General features: G+C 40.5%; 1 protein-coding gene across 2 annotated transcripts in view; it reads left to right on the top strand.

The window, feature by feature from the left end:
* The window catches only part of LOC137426988 (adhesion G-protein coupled receptor G6), a 91423-nt gene that overhangs the window by 43943 nt on the left and 32983 nt on the right, over positions 1-14497 (top strand). For both annotated transcript variants that reach the window (XM_078778784.1, XM_078778785.1), the window contains 6 exons: positions 8141-8250; positions 8342-8463; positions 8689-8818; positions 9372-9528; positions 9661-9745; positions 10211-10327. In XM_078778784.1, the coding sequence (XP_078634910.1) occupies positions 8141-8250; positions 8342-8463; positions 8689-8818; positions 9372-9528; positions 9661-9745; positions 10211-10327 (721 nt within the window). The remainder of the gene's footprint in view (positions 1-8140; positions 8251-8341; positions 8464-8688; positions 8819-9371; positions 9529-9660; positions 9746-10210; positions 10328-14497) is intronic.

Below are 14497 nucleotides of genomic sequence, written 5' to 3'. Positions count from 1 at the left end.
AAATCATGGAATGGCCAGCACAGTCTCCAGAGTTAAACCGCATCGATCTGGTTTGGGATGAACTGGACAGAAGGGTGAAAGCAAAGCAACCTACAAGTGCAACACATTTGTGGGAACTTCTGCAACAGTGTTGGGAAGAATTCCCGAAAAATGTTTGATTTCCATTGCAGAAAGAATGCCACGAGTGTGTTCGGCGGTTATATCTGCAAAAGGTGGCTACTTTGCTGAGTCAAAATTTTAAATTAAATTTTGTGAAACAAAATGATTCCATGATTTCTTTTTCATCTCCAATTGTTTATTTGTTCTATGCTTAATTTTAGAGTACATTGAGACATTTAACTGCTGAAATTTCAATATAAACTGGAAAAAGTGAGGAGTTCTAAAAGTTTTGACCGGTAGTGTACACATACATATTGTAACGAATTTGAGAAGTGTAACGAATTTGAGAAAATGTAAAGAATGTGAGAATTATGGTTTTGTTGTGTGTACATGGCACCCTCCGTAATGTAAAGAAAGGTCGAAGCTCGTCCTCTTAGTTAATTCCATAAACCTACATACAGGGCACCATATATCCTTTTAAATAGTTAGTCCCTTATTTTATGTAGGTTACGGATGTGTTTCCCAATAGTTTGACTCTTCATTGCACCGAAATAAATAAGAGTAGGCCCCTCCGACGCCCCATGGCATCTTCCAAGTGCCAGGTTTGCCAGGTTTGCTGCAATTGACTCTTTAGCCACTTTGCTGCATTTCACCCCCTGTCCACTGTTTGCTGCATTTGACTCCATTACGCACGAGGTAACCAACGGAGAAGAAAGGCGTGTCTCCACCTCATCATCGGGGGGGAGGAGTCAGCCAAGCGCGAGGAACAAGGCGTGGCTTTGCCAACGCGTCATCAAGAGGGGCGGGATCGGTAGCCCTCGCGACCAATCAAGGCCGAGGCGAGCTGACCGAGGGACGTTTACAACGCACGCGGGTAAGAAACCCAAAAGCACGTTATAAAAGGACACGCGTGGGTTTCTATAGGGCTGGCTTTTTGGAGGAGATTGAGAGAGAGGTGCGGCAGATGCGCGATCCAGCTAAAGCAGCCAAGAGAGAACGAGATGTGAGGGGGTGCTGATACTGCAGCAATACTCCGAGACCCTCTAGGCCCTATTGCCGGTTGTGGAGACGCGGAGCTGCCAGCTGCTGTTCGCTTCGAGCACGGAACGTGGACCTCGACGGTGTGGAATTGCCCAGACCTTCCTGCCCTGCCATCGGCTTGGACCTTCTCCTCCCTCCAGTGATTCCTGCCATCATTTCCCCCGTGTAAGTGTGCCCGTTTGTCCGTCTTTCATGTTGTCTTGGGGTTTATAAGTAAGACTGCCATATATATAAGCTAATCATTGCACTATGTCTCCTGCTCTTCCATTGCCTTGTAAATCATATTCCATTTCTTTTCTGCTTTAGTTGTGTGTAAATAGTAATAAATCTTGTTATTCCCTACTTTGTCTTTACTTCTTCATGCTCTTTCGGTCGCTTTAGACGTTTCCATATTGAGTGTACGTGGTGCGATTCGGCCAACGTTCAGGATCGGGTTTAGTGAAGGCTAATGACTCGAACTTCGGGTTGCTAAAAACCGCTCGGCAACTAACTAGACCATCCAAACCGGGGTTCGAGCGGTACTTGTCTCCCTAGTCTGCGGAGGGACGGATAAAGGTATTCGGGATAGACCCTGGACCCATAACCTGATCCGTTCCATCCCGTGGGACAGCGTTACAAGCGCCAGGACCGGGGAGACGGCCAGCTTAACAGGACAAGGGGCTAATCACCCCTTGCTAACGGGAGAGCCGTCCCCCGTATCCGTAACAATATATATACACATACATAAACATATGTACATATACACACATACATAAACATATGTACATATATACACATATATACACATATATAAGCATATATATATATATATATATATATATATATATATATATATATATATATATATATATATATATAGATATATATATATATATATATATATAGATATATATATATATATATATATATATATATAGATATATATATATATATATATATATATATATATATATATATATATTATATATATATATATATATATATATATATATATATATATATATACATATATATATATATATATATATAGATATATATATATATATATATATATATATATATATATATATATTTATATATATATATATATATATTTATATATATATATATATATGTATGTATATATATATATATATATATATATATATATATATATATATATATATATATAGATATATATATATATATAGATATATACACATACATATACATATTTACATATACATACACATACATATACATATTTACATATACATACACATACATATACATATTTACATATACATACACATACATATACATATACATGCACATGTACATATACATACATATACATATACATGCACATGTACATATACATATACATATAAGTAGTAGGAAAATGGGGGTTCAAAAACATACCGAATTTTACATGAAAGTGAATGGGGAAAGTGCATTGGAACTTATGGAATACCTACCAAAAAACCCCAAAACATCCGTCTATTTCTCCCTTTCCCATCTAAGCCATTAACAAAGGTTAAATCCTCAATATACCCCCATATTTTCTTTTAACTCATATATAGAGCCAACAAATAATTGTTTATGTTCTATTTTAGGGAATAACTTAATTTTCTTATTGAACTCATCACCATCGAGAATATTGATAAATAGTGTTTGAACTTGGTTCTTGGTTTAAGTATCTTTGTTGGGCAGAGATGAAAAGATAAACCTTTCTTGTTGCTCTTGTCTGATTTCCTCCTGAACCACATATTTTTTCTTAAGCCCTGTCCACTTTCCCTAAACCCCGCCCACTTTACCTCGCTCTGCCCACCTTTCCTAAGCCCCGCCCACTGTTGTCCTTATTCCACTTAACCACGCCCACTTTTATAAGCCACACCCACTTTTATAAACCCCACCCACTATTACATAATTTCCTGTTATGTTCTGCCCCACAAGCCTGGGAATTTCCCAGGGAATTTCCAAAGGAAACCACACCCACCATTCTTAAATAAAGGGTGGAAACACAGGCAAAATTTCAACAACTTCCTGCTTCTCTTGAGAATGGACTACTGTGCTGAGCTTGAGTGGGATGACTTTGCACTTCCTTGGAGTCCTACCACCTGTGTGGAACTAAACCTTCAAATTGATGAACTGGATTCAAACCTCTTATCAATGGAGGTAAGAGTTTCTTTTAATATTTACAGAGTTTGATTTATACATATAATAATCTTGTATTAAATTAATACATTGTTATTTTCTCTCACAGGAAATTGTATCTGAGATACAAAATGAAAATACTGCTTTTACCACAACTTGGGGTAAAATTATTGATTTGTTTGAAGACCTTTTGAACAACCACGACACACAGAACGAGTTTTACCTTGATAATCCAGCCAAAGAGTTATACCTTGGAGACTCACTAAATTTTGGGAAAACATATTATGAGTTCTGCCGAGATGGTTTCAATACCTACCTTGGGGACTCATTAAATTTGGGTAAAACATATGAGTTTTGCCTAGATGGTTCTAACTATGGAGCCTACCTTGGGGACTCATTAAATTTGGGTAAAACATATGAGTTTTGCCTAGATGGTTCTAACTGTGGAGCCTACCTTGGAGAATCACTAAATTTGGGTAAAACATATGAGTTTTGCCTAGATGGTTCTAACTGTGGAACCTACCTTGGGGACTCATTAAATTTGGGTAAAACATATGAGTTTTGCCTAGATGGTTCTAACTGTGGAGCCTACCTGGGAGAATCACTAAATTTGGGTAAAACATATGAGTTTTGCCTAGATTGTTCTAACTGTGAAGCCTACCTTGGAGAATCACTAAATTTAATAAAATCAGGAAAAGAGTTTTGCCTTGGAGACTTTGAAAACTGGTTTCATTTTGGAGACTCTGCCTGTGGGGTCTATCTTGGAGACTCTTCCTATCTTGGAGACTCTGCTTATGGATTACACAAAGAACACTCTTTGGATCCTAAACCAATTAACATTGTTCTTTGTTTGATGGTGCTTGATGAAAGGTAAGTTCAGTTGATTGGAAATAAATTAAATTATATATATATATATATATATGTTATTTAATTTAATATTTGATAAGTAATATATTTATTTTACATATATTTCAGCAATATCAAGAGAGTTCGAGGAATAAAATGCTGGAAAATTCTTCCTCCCCATTTCTACTTCTTCAAACTTGAAAGCCTTGAAAGACAGAATTGGAGGATGAGGAAAATTTAAAAAATTGAAATACATATTTAAAAAAAGAAGAAGATTATGTTGGGTTAGGGTTGGGTTAGTGTTGGGATTTTGAATGTGAGAGTTTGGGTTGGGTTGGGGTTTGGGTTGGGATTTTGAATGTGAGGGTTAGCGATGGGTTGGGGGTTGGGTTAGGGTTAGGGTTGGGTTGGGGTTGGGGTTAAGTTGGGTTAGGGTTGGGGTTAGGGTTGGGATTTTGAATGTGAGGGTTAGGGATGGGTTGGGGTTGGGTTAGGGTTGGGTTAGGGTTGGGTTGGGTTGGGTTGGGTTAGGTTCTGGTTAGGCTGGGGTTGGGTTGATAATGCTCCCTGTTATATTATTATTATTATACACTCACACACACCAACAAACAAAAGTTAAGCCTTGACTGATTATTCAGTTGAGGATTCTGTGTTTGGGGTTCACAGATCTAAGATCATCCCCCCATTACACACATTATATATAGTATTGTTTATTTATTATTTTTAATAACTCAGCAGATTCCCCCTTCTATACACCCTGGACTTGGTCCTCGAGTGCCCATAGCGGTGTATTGTAGAGGATTGTGAAGCACCAACCCATTGCTTTCAAGGGTATTATCTGCTCACTTGTGTCGTTTGTAATTCCTGTGAATAAAATGATCCCAAGATTTCTTCTCCATTTAAATCATATAATTTGTAAGTCCAAGGGACTGTATCCATTACATCAATGATTTTAAAAAGTTTATTAGTCAATATCTTTGTATAACCTTTCTCAAAATGGCTTTTCCATCTGTATATTCTTACAATATCACCAACTTTGAACATTGGATTCCTCGAATGAATCTCCTTTTCATATTCTAATTTGGTAAATGTTTCCGATGGTTTTGATTTGGTTGATGAATGAACTGTATTATTGTAATTATCTACAATGTCCTGGATTAAAGATACCCATGGTTGAGAACCAAGTTGTGTGAATTTTTTATAGTCTCCCTTTTAAAGTACGATGAAAACGCTCAATAACAACTGCCTTTCCTTTATTAAAGGTGCTGTATAATGTAATACCATTATCTTTAAGACATTTAATAAATATTTTGTTATAGAACTCGGTTTCCTCATCAGTCCATAACTTCTTTGGTTTTCTTTTGCTTTTACTAAATATTCCACTGAAAGTTAACATCAGAGTATTACCCCTCTTGTTTTTCAAAGGAACAACCCATGCAAATGTACTCCTCAAATCAATAACGGTTAAAGCATACTTATATCCCTTATCATTATTTAGTTCAATTAAATAAGCGGACCAGATGTAATCAACCCCTTTGGAATAAACATTCCTTCTTTTATACTTTGTGATTACTGGTCTATGTAACGCATTAGCCAAAAGCTCCTCAGTCTTGATTACATCATTAGAGCTTAATAGTTTTTTGATTACGAAGCCCAAGTCTCAATTTAGCACTTATCAACTTTTTCACGATAAACCTATCAACTTTCTCTCTCAACGTTGGATTTAGTATCAAAGACAGATTATACAACATTTCTCTGTCGGTTTCATGTTTTTCATCCAATGTAGTGCTATTCCCTTAATCAATATCGTGCTTCATACACACTTCATCAACCCTATTTAGAGGTTCAGACCAAGGTTTAGGATTGTCAGCCTCATCTAATCTTTTATCCAAGTTTGTTCCCGGACCACAGAAAGAATATCCCGGTAGGTGTAATTCCCCTGGTATTCCAGTTGTTGTAAATTTACTCCCTGACAAAAACTTTTGCATATCTCCCCCACTTTTATGCTTAGAAATGAATTGACACTTTTTAGAGCCACACACTAAACATGTCCCCTTTTGATAAACTCTATTATTTTTATTTTTAACATATGATATATTTTTAGTATTAGTTTTGTTTTTACACTTTACACGCTAACTCATTTATTTACTCATATATAGATTTAGGTAGATCTGCATAGGTCGGTGCTTCATCTGTCGTGCTAGGGAAACGTCACCTGTAATAAGTTTTGTTTAGGCAGTTTGTCGGATTAAGTGTATATCTGTGATCATACAAGGATGTTCATGTGCTAAATATTTGTAGGGATTAGGCTAATTCCCACTTGTGTGAAACCTGTAATTATCCCGGTATGGCAATGCACTCTTATACATTAGGTAGATCCATTAGTGCACACATTAATTAAATTCGCTCGCCGCCACAATGACTTTGGAAAAACAGACCAGAAGCAACCACGCACTATGACGTCATAGCAGGCAAACATCGATCAGGCAGGCTGAGAGCCACGCCCAGGAGTACTCATGATTGACAGGGGGGAAGGGGCGAGTTGGAGGCAGGACGCTGATTGGAGGGTAGGGAAGATGAAGGACGTGCCACACGACGACGTGACACCAAAGGCGCTCGGCCAATCAGTGCAGAAGGCGCAAAACCACTACCTAGAAGCAGGTTGCTGATTGGAGGAGAAGCGCCTGTGACGTGTGGAAGGCGCGAAAGAGCAGAAGGAAACAACGCACTGATTGGCAGAGAGGGAGAGCTGACGTCATGCGCCGAGCGATAAAATGACTGGCTCGCCGGCATTTTACACTTCTCGCTTCGGCATCTTTCCTGCCCGGACCTCCCTTCTGCCTTTGCCTTTCGTTCCCGGTTGGACCTTTCCTTTGTGAACCGCGAATTGCCTGCGTTACGACGGACATTGGGGAAACATTGGAGTGTCGTCGATTCTCCTACCTGGCATTATGTGCGAACGAGACTTGCCGCTGAGCGGAGCGAGGCGCTCGGTGAGGCCTCACGGAGCGTGAACACTGTAGCCTGAACGATTCCTGACGTCGCTACATCCAGACACAGATAGGACGCACCACACCCGTACCACAACGTTTTCTTTATTTCATTCTTCCTGTGTTGTGTATTTTAAGTGAAGTGTGGGAGCGCTCCATTAGAGGGGTATAGTTTTTATCGTCGTGTTTCATTGTTCTCGGGTTCCATAATAAATATTTATTTTTTGTACATTTACGTCCGTCTCGGGTTGAGTTAATTTCCTCAGGGAGAAGATGTCGTCGGGGCCGTGAAGGTAAGCAGCATTCTCCCCCAAGCCCCCCCCCCCCTGCTCGTGTATCGATGAATTTGACGTGGTCGTCAAAACCGATTTTGGGAGGAAATTTATTCGAATTATCTAAGTTTTTTCTAAAGTTTTTTTTTGGTCATAAGGGGGTCTAAAGTGGTCTAAAGTTCTTGTTGGAAAGGTGGCATCCTATGAGGGTGCTACGTTGAAAGTCATTGAGCTCTTCAGTACGGCCCATTCCACTGCCAATGTTTGTCCATGAAGATTGCATGGCTGTGTGCTTGATTTTATATAACTGTCAGCAATGGGTGTGGCAGAAACAGCCGAATCCACTAATTAGAAGGGGTGTCCACATACTTTTGGCCATGTAGTGTATATATCACATGCAGGTAGAAAACACATGAGGATACGCCATTGTGCTTTTAGATGCAGTACAATTCCATTCGGCTGTGGACAAATCAACACAGTATATGGGATTTGAACCTTGGGTCACAGCATCATGAGGGAATTGCTCAGATGACAATACCATGCAAGTCAATGTTTCGGATCCTTCAGTTCTGTTTAAGCTCCACAAACAAATAAATCTTTCTTCAAGGGTTCATGACCAAACGGCCAGAGCAGGTGGTATTAATAGAGTCCATGTGTGAAGGGAAAGAATGTCCATTTTAAAAATTTTACTGCAGTAATATCGAAGTTATTCTGTTTTGTCGTGCTTAATAGACTTTCTGATACCTGCTGTTTCAGGCAATCCCGGATACTGGGCCACTCATGGGTGCCAGTTAAATGGTACCCAGTCAACATCTGTGCAGTCTGTCTGCCAATGTGACCATCTTACACATTTCGGTGTTCTCGTGGTAATGTTTCATACTCCATCTCAAACAATAAGTGTAAAGATTTCAACAGCTATCTCTCAGGCTCATTTGTGGTCTGCATGTGTTTGGACAGGATAATGGGGGACATTCGCTGTCTCCTATCAACAGCTATATCTTGTCCATTTTGTCCTACATGGGAAGCAGTGTGTCTATAATCTGCCTTTCCCTTACAATTCTCACCTACCTGCTGTTTCAGTGAGTTTTACTTATGTTCTCTTCTCATTTCAATCATCGTTCCCTTCATGTCCGCCCATTTGTCTCTTTCCACTCCAGAACCTGACCAAACCATCTCTAATATTTGGATTATTGTTTATTCCCTCCATTTTTTCCCCATCACAAGTGTTTTTATTTCTCTTTTTCTGCATTTGCTTTATATGTATCTGTCGTGTTCACTATCCACGGCTGTTTTGTACCATACAGCCAGCTCCGAACAGACTTCCCATCCCGTCTGCTCCTCCATCTTGCTGCGGCTCTCTTTTGCTTACACGTGTGCTTCCTCATAGACTGTTCCCTCTCCTACAGCATCTCCACACTGGGAGGTCAAAGTGCGGTGAGAGACGGTGTGGGTAAAGGATAATGTCAGCAACGAACATCGCGAAAACACGATTCGGTGAACCTCATCAACCACCACTGACTCTCAGGCTATCTATGGAAAAGATTTTATTCTCAGAGGTATGGGAGGTCATCGGTACGTGGGACATTCATAATGGAGGATAGTGTTCCACAACATGAAGGATAGTGCAAGAACCGGAAATGGCTTAACTGTGGTTCGACCACAAAGGTTCATCAGGAACCCACAAAACAGGAATTATCTCGACAGCCAATAACCTTAGACGCACAAAGGCACGTCTGTAAATTCAACATCATTGATGTGATCAAGTCTCGCATTTCTGGCCAGTGGATACCTCGCACACACCTTACACTAAATTAATAGTGGAGGTAGTAATTTGAATAATATATTCTTGGATCATCTCTTAAAAGCTGCTGTGTTGGCAACTCAGGTTACTAACACTGCAGAGAGCCGTTGATGCAATAATGAAGGAATTTTTACAAAGCCATGAGAAACTTCACATGATTAGTTCATTGTATATGTCTGTGTGCAGCGCGTGTTGTGTACAGCTGTCGGAGTTCTGCTGCATTATTCATTGCTCTCGTCCGTTTCCTGGATGGGTCTAGAGGCATTGCATTTGCACCTTGCTCTTGTACGGGTATTTTTCTACACCCCACATCGCCTCATGAAAACTGCAGCATTTGGCTGGGGTACGTCGCACCCGTATCTCCGATGATCCGTGCTCCGATATGATAATATCGTGTCCCGTTACAGTCGTAGCCGGGTCCGCGTCCGGTAATTATTGTGAATACTCAGTGTGGTTGTGGTCTGTTTGTGGCCAGGGTTACCCGTGGTGGTTGTTGGATTGCTGCTCATTATTGATGCTGGTGCTTACCAAGCTGTTGATGGAGGACAAGGAGAAGTCTTGTATGTTCGACAATAAACATATCTTCCTAATATCATTTAACAATGTTCACTGGTGCTCAGTTACAGTGGTATTATTGGTAACATTCCTACAATGACAGTACACAGTCAATGTCGCTTGTGTGTATAGAGTAAATCCTTAAATATCGCGGAGGTTCTGCTCCTGGAAAATGCCGCGTTATTCAAACTGCGATAGATAAAACCAATTTCCCATGGGAATACAGGGGTTAGGTTCATGAGCTTCGAGAAAACTACAGGCAAAATAAACATCACAATCGAAATAAACTGTGTTGAAGCAGATGAAACGTTCAGCAGCAATTAAAGTTAATGTCTCGTCCTCACCTAACAAGGCTAAAAGGCTCCTATTTAAAAATTGATTCATAAGCTAAGCCCTCACAAAACGTCAGTATATCATATGATGTTAAAAAACGAATACCAAGAGAGACCTGTTCACCTGTCTACCCACAGCTGTTGGATTCGGCCCGGGCTGCCCTTGGGAATAACTGTTATCGCCTACCTGGCTGCAGTTCTACTGATGAACCTGCTGGTCTTCATTTTCGTGTTAACGCAACTTGCACACTTAAGGTAAATGCAAATTGAACACAACTAGTTATTGTACCTGTGTTGACATTTCTATACCCTCAAAAAAAGGTTGCTGGGGCAATTTTCTCCCATGAATCTTGTTATACATAGATAGTTATGTGCATGTGCGTGTGTGTATAAATATATGTACAAGTATAACGCCCGTCAAAAATGATGGGTTGGGACAGTTTATTTGACGGTGCAGCCGCGTGATTGTGCCAAATTCTGAAGCCTGGTGTCAGGTGTGCTTATATCTTCTTTATTTATGACGCATCCTACAGATGTAAACAAACACTCTGTTTACTCCGCATGTTGCACATCACACGCAGCGAATTTCACCTCCCTGTGCCTTGTATTTAGTAATTTAAAAAACGCTTCTGTACACCACCCTTGAGGCTTGGCTTTCAAGCCACTGTCTACAATGCCAATGTAAGACACAATTACTCTTCTTTTGGGTCCTTGGGGTCTTTTATGTCCTTTGGGTCATTTGGGTCCTTGGTGTCTTTTAGAATTTCAGGGTATTTTGTGTTTTGGGTCCTTTGTGTCTTCTGGTTCCTCCAGGTCTTTTGGGTAATTTGAGGCTTTTTGGTCCTCTGGGTCTTTGGGGTATTGAAGGCTCTTTGAGGTATTTTGAGTGCACTGGGTTCTCAGGGTCTTTGGGATATATATATATATACAGTCACGTGAAAAAGTAGGTACACCGCATGTAAAGTTTTGACTATTTCAACATACAGCTATTTGATCTTCATTTCAACAATATTGACAGATAAAGGTGATATAATATAACAAATATCATGAAACATTTACATTTTGTAGTCCATTGTATAATTTAAATGAACATAAATGCAAATTTCGCATGTGGAAAAAGTAAGTACACCCTTGGCTCTAATAGGTGGTATTGCCCCCTTTGGCAGAAACAACCTCAAGTAGGCGTTTCTAATAACTGTCTACCAGTCTCTGACATCGACTGGGAGAAATTTTTGCCCACTCCTCCATGCAAAATTCTTACAGCTGTGTGATGTTTGAGGGGTTTCTTGCATGCACAGCTCGTTTCAAATCCCCCCACAACATCTCGATGGGATTTAGATCCGGTTTTGACTTGGCCATTCCAGAACCCTCCATTTCTTTATTTTCAGCCATTCCTTGGTGGATTTACTGGTATGTTTAGGGTCATTGTCATGTTGCAAGGTCCACCTTCGGTTGAGCTTCAACTTTCTGACAGATGGTCTCACATTATCCTCAAGCACCCTCTGGTACAATGAAGAATTCATAGTGGATTCTATGATGGTGAGCTGCCCAGGCCGTGATGCAGCAAAGCTGCCCCAAACCATAATATTTCCACCACCATGCTTTACAGTTGGTATCAGGTTCTTGTGGTCAAATGCTGTCTTTGGTTTTCGCCAAACATGTCTTCTGGTACTGTGGCCAAATAGCTCTACCTTTGACTCATCTGTCCAGAGAACATTGTTCCAGAAGTGCTGGTCTTTGCCTAGGTGTTCATTGGCAAACTTTAGTCTTGCCCTGATGTTCTTTCTGGACAGCAAAGGTTTCCTCCTGGCACACCTCCCATGTCGATCAAATTTGTGTAGTCTCTTTCTCATGGTAGACTCATTCACTTTGACATCAACAGTGGCAAGAGCTACCTGTAGGTCCCGTGATGACATTCTGGGGTTCTTCGAGACTTCTTTCAGCATCTTGTGGTCTGCTCTCGGGCTGAACTTGCTGGGGCGGCCTGGCCTGAACAAGTTGGCAGTTGTTTGGAATATTCTCTACTTGTAGATGATCTTCCAGTGTTGGCTTCGCGGTCAGGGTGCCGGTTTGGGATCCTCGGATCCTGGGTTCGAATCCCGGTCGATCGCTGAATTAACGCCAGGGGGGTTGACTCAGCCTGTCATCCTTCCGAGGTCGGCAAATTGAGTACCAGCTTGCTGGGATGAATGATCCCGGTGTGTACCCCGGTTTAGCATAGGTACACCGTATCCCTGCGCATCGTAAGAGCGTGACCAAGGGTTGGCGTCAGGAAGGGCATCCGGCCATAAAAACATTGCCTCAAACAGGGAACCATGATTGTCATGGGGCCCGCAAGGCTAACCCCTGCTCTAGCGGGGAAAATGGCCTTAAAACGATCATTCTTCTTCTTTTTTTGTAGATGATCTTCCGGACAGTCGAATGATTGATTTCAAATTGTTTGGAGATCTTTTTAAATCCCTTCCCAGACTCGTAGGCATCTATAACCTTCTTTCTGAAGGCCTCGGAGAGCTCTTTTGATCTAGGCATGGTGACGCCGCACACTTCAACAACAAAGAGCAAACCAAACTAAATGTCTGAGGTTTAAATAAGACAGGTTCCTCCAAGATCCTCTCTAACGATGTTCTAATCATTTGCACCTGAGCTGGTGCACCTGATTCTTATTTTAGGTATTTGAAGTAGTGATAAATGTAGGGGTGTACTTACTTTTTCCACATGCGAAATTTGCATTAATGTTTATTTAAATTATACAATGGACTACAAAATGTAAATGTTTCATGATATTTGTTATATTATATCACCTTTATCTATCAATATTGTTGAAATGAAGATTAAATAGCTGTATGTTGAAATATGTTGAAAAAGTCAAAACTTTACATGGGGTGTACTTACTTTTTCACGTGACTGTATATATATATATGTATGTATATATATATATGTATATATATATATATATATATATATATATATATATATATATGTTACGGACGCGGCTAGGATGTTGATTGGCCAAGCGATGGCCGCCGCGCCCGAACAGTTACCCCGACTAACCCGATTCCTGAACGTTGGCCAAAATCGCGCCACAGATATTCAATGGGGAAAAGACTAAAGCGAAGGATGTGAAGAAGAAGAACACCAAAGCAAAAGGGTGGAAATACGAATATAATTTATTACTATTTACACAATCAAAGAAACCAAGGAGGAGGAAAGATAAGAAAATAAAATAGAAAGAGGGACGGACCAGAAGGACACAGTGCAAATTCCTAGCTTACCTAGATAGCAGTCTTAATTAACCCAGGGACAGAACAAACAAAACAAACTCACGTACACAAGAAGGATAGAATGGCAGGAATGAATGCTGGAAGGAGGAATGGGAAGGTTCAGCTGGGGCAGATGGTTCGGGCTTGATTCCGCACGGGACGTCGGGCTGGACCTCGACGGCCACCGATGCCACCGCAATCTGGTTCCCGCGGGGTAACGGGTCGAAGCGGCCTGGTGGAGTCAACTGCTGGTGGAGCCAAAACTACTGGTGGGGCGCAACTCTTTCGTTGCACTTCTTACTTCGCACTTCTGTCAAAGGCTTCCCCGCGCTTCTTGTTTCGCACTTCTGTCAAGGCTTCCCCGCGCTTCTCTCGCACTTCTCCGAACTCATCTGCTGCCTCAATCGTCTGCTCGTGCCGCTGTGTGGACGTCGCGTGCTTTTTTCAGTGCTCGTCACAGGTGGGGGCATCTTCTGCGGGTTATATATGCCACGCCCCTGAACCTTCGCGAACCTCCTTGATGTTTCTCTCCACACCCTCTCCAAGTCCAACCCCTTGTTCTTGGTTGGTTGAGTGGGGCTGACTCACTCCTCCCCTCTATGACGAGGTGGGGACATGCCTTTCTTCCCCGACCCGAGCACATGTTCAATGGCGGCAATTGCAGCAAACCGCCCAATTCAGTCGGCAAAGGATGCAAAAAGGGGAATGCAGTTGGTAATGGAGGCTTTGAGGGAATTGAAAGGGGATCTATCTTATGTAATTCAGTGCAATGGAGTATTAAGTTAATGGAAGACAAGGCCTTACCCTAATACACATAATAAGGAAATAACTGTCAACAAAGATATATGGTGTCCTTCGTGTATGCTTTATGGAATTAACTACTGGAACGCCCTTTGACCTTTATACAACAACAAATGCAGGAAGGAGGGTGACATTTTACAATTCATAACACAATAAAAAAAAAAACATTCTCATATCCACAATATATATAGATAGATAGATATATATATATATATATATATATATATAGATATAGATATAGATATAGATATAGATATATATAGATATAGATATAGATATATATATATATATATATATATATATATATATATATATATATATATATATATATATATATATATATATATATATATATATATATATG

Source organism: Myxine glutinosa, chromosome 5 (assembly GCF_964187855.1).
Source record: "Myxine glutinosa chromosome 5, kmMyxGlut1.1, whole genome shotgun sequence".
Lineage (NCBI taxonomy): Eukaryota > Metazoa > Chordata > Myxini > Myxiniformes > Myxinidae > Myxine > Myxine glutinosa.
Note: the sequence above shows the minus strand (reverse complement) of the source record. Positions and strands in the feature narration are given on the sequence as shown.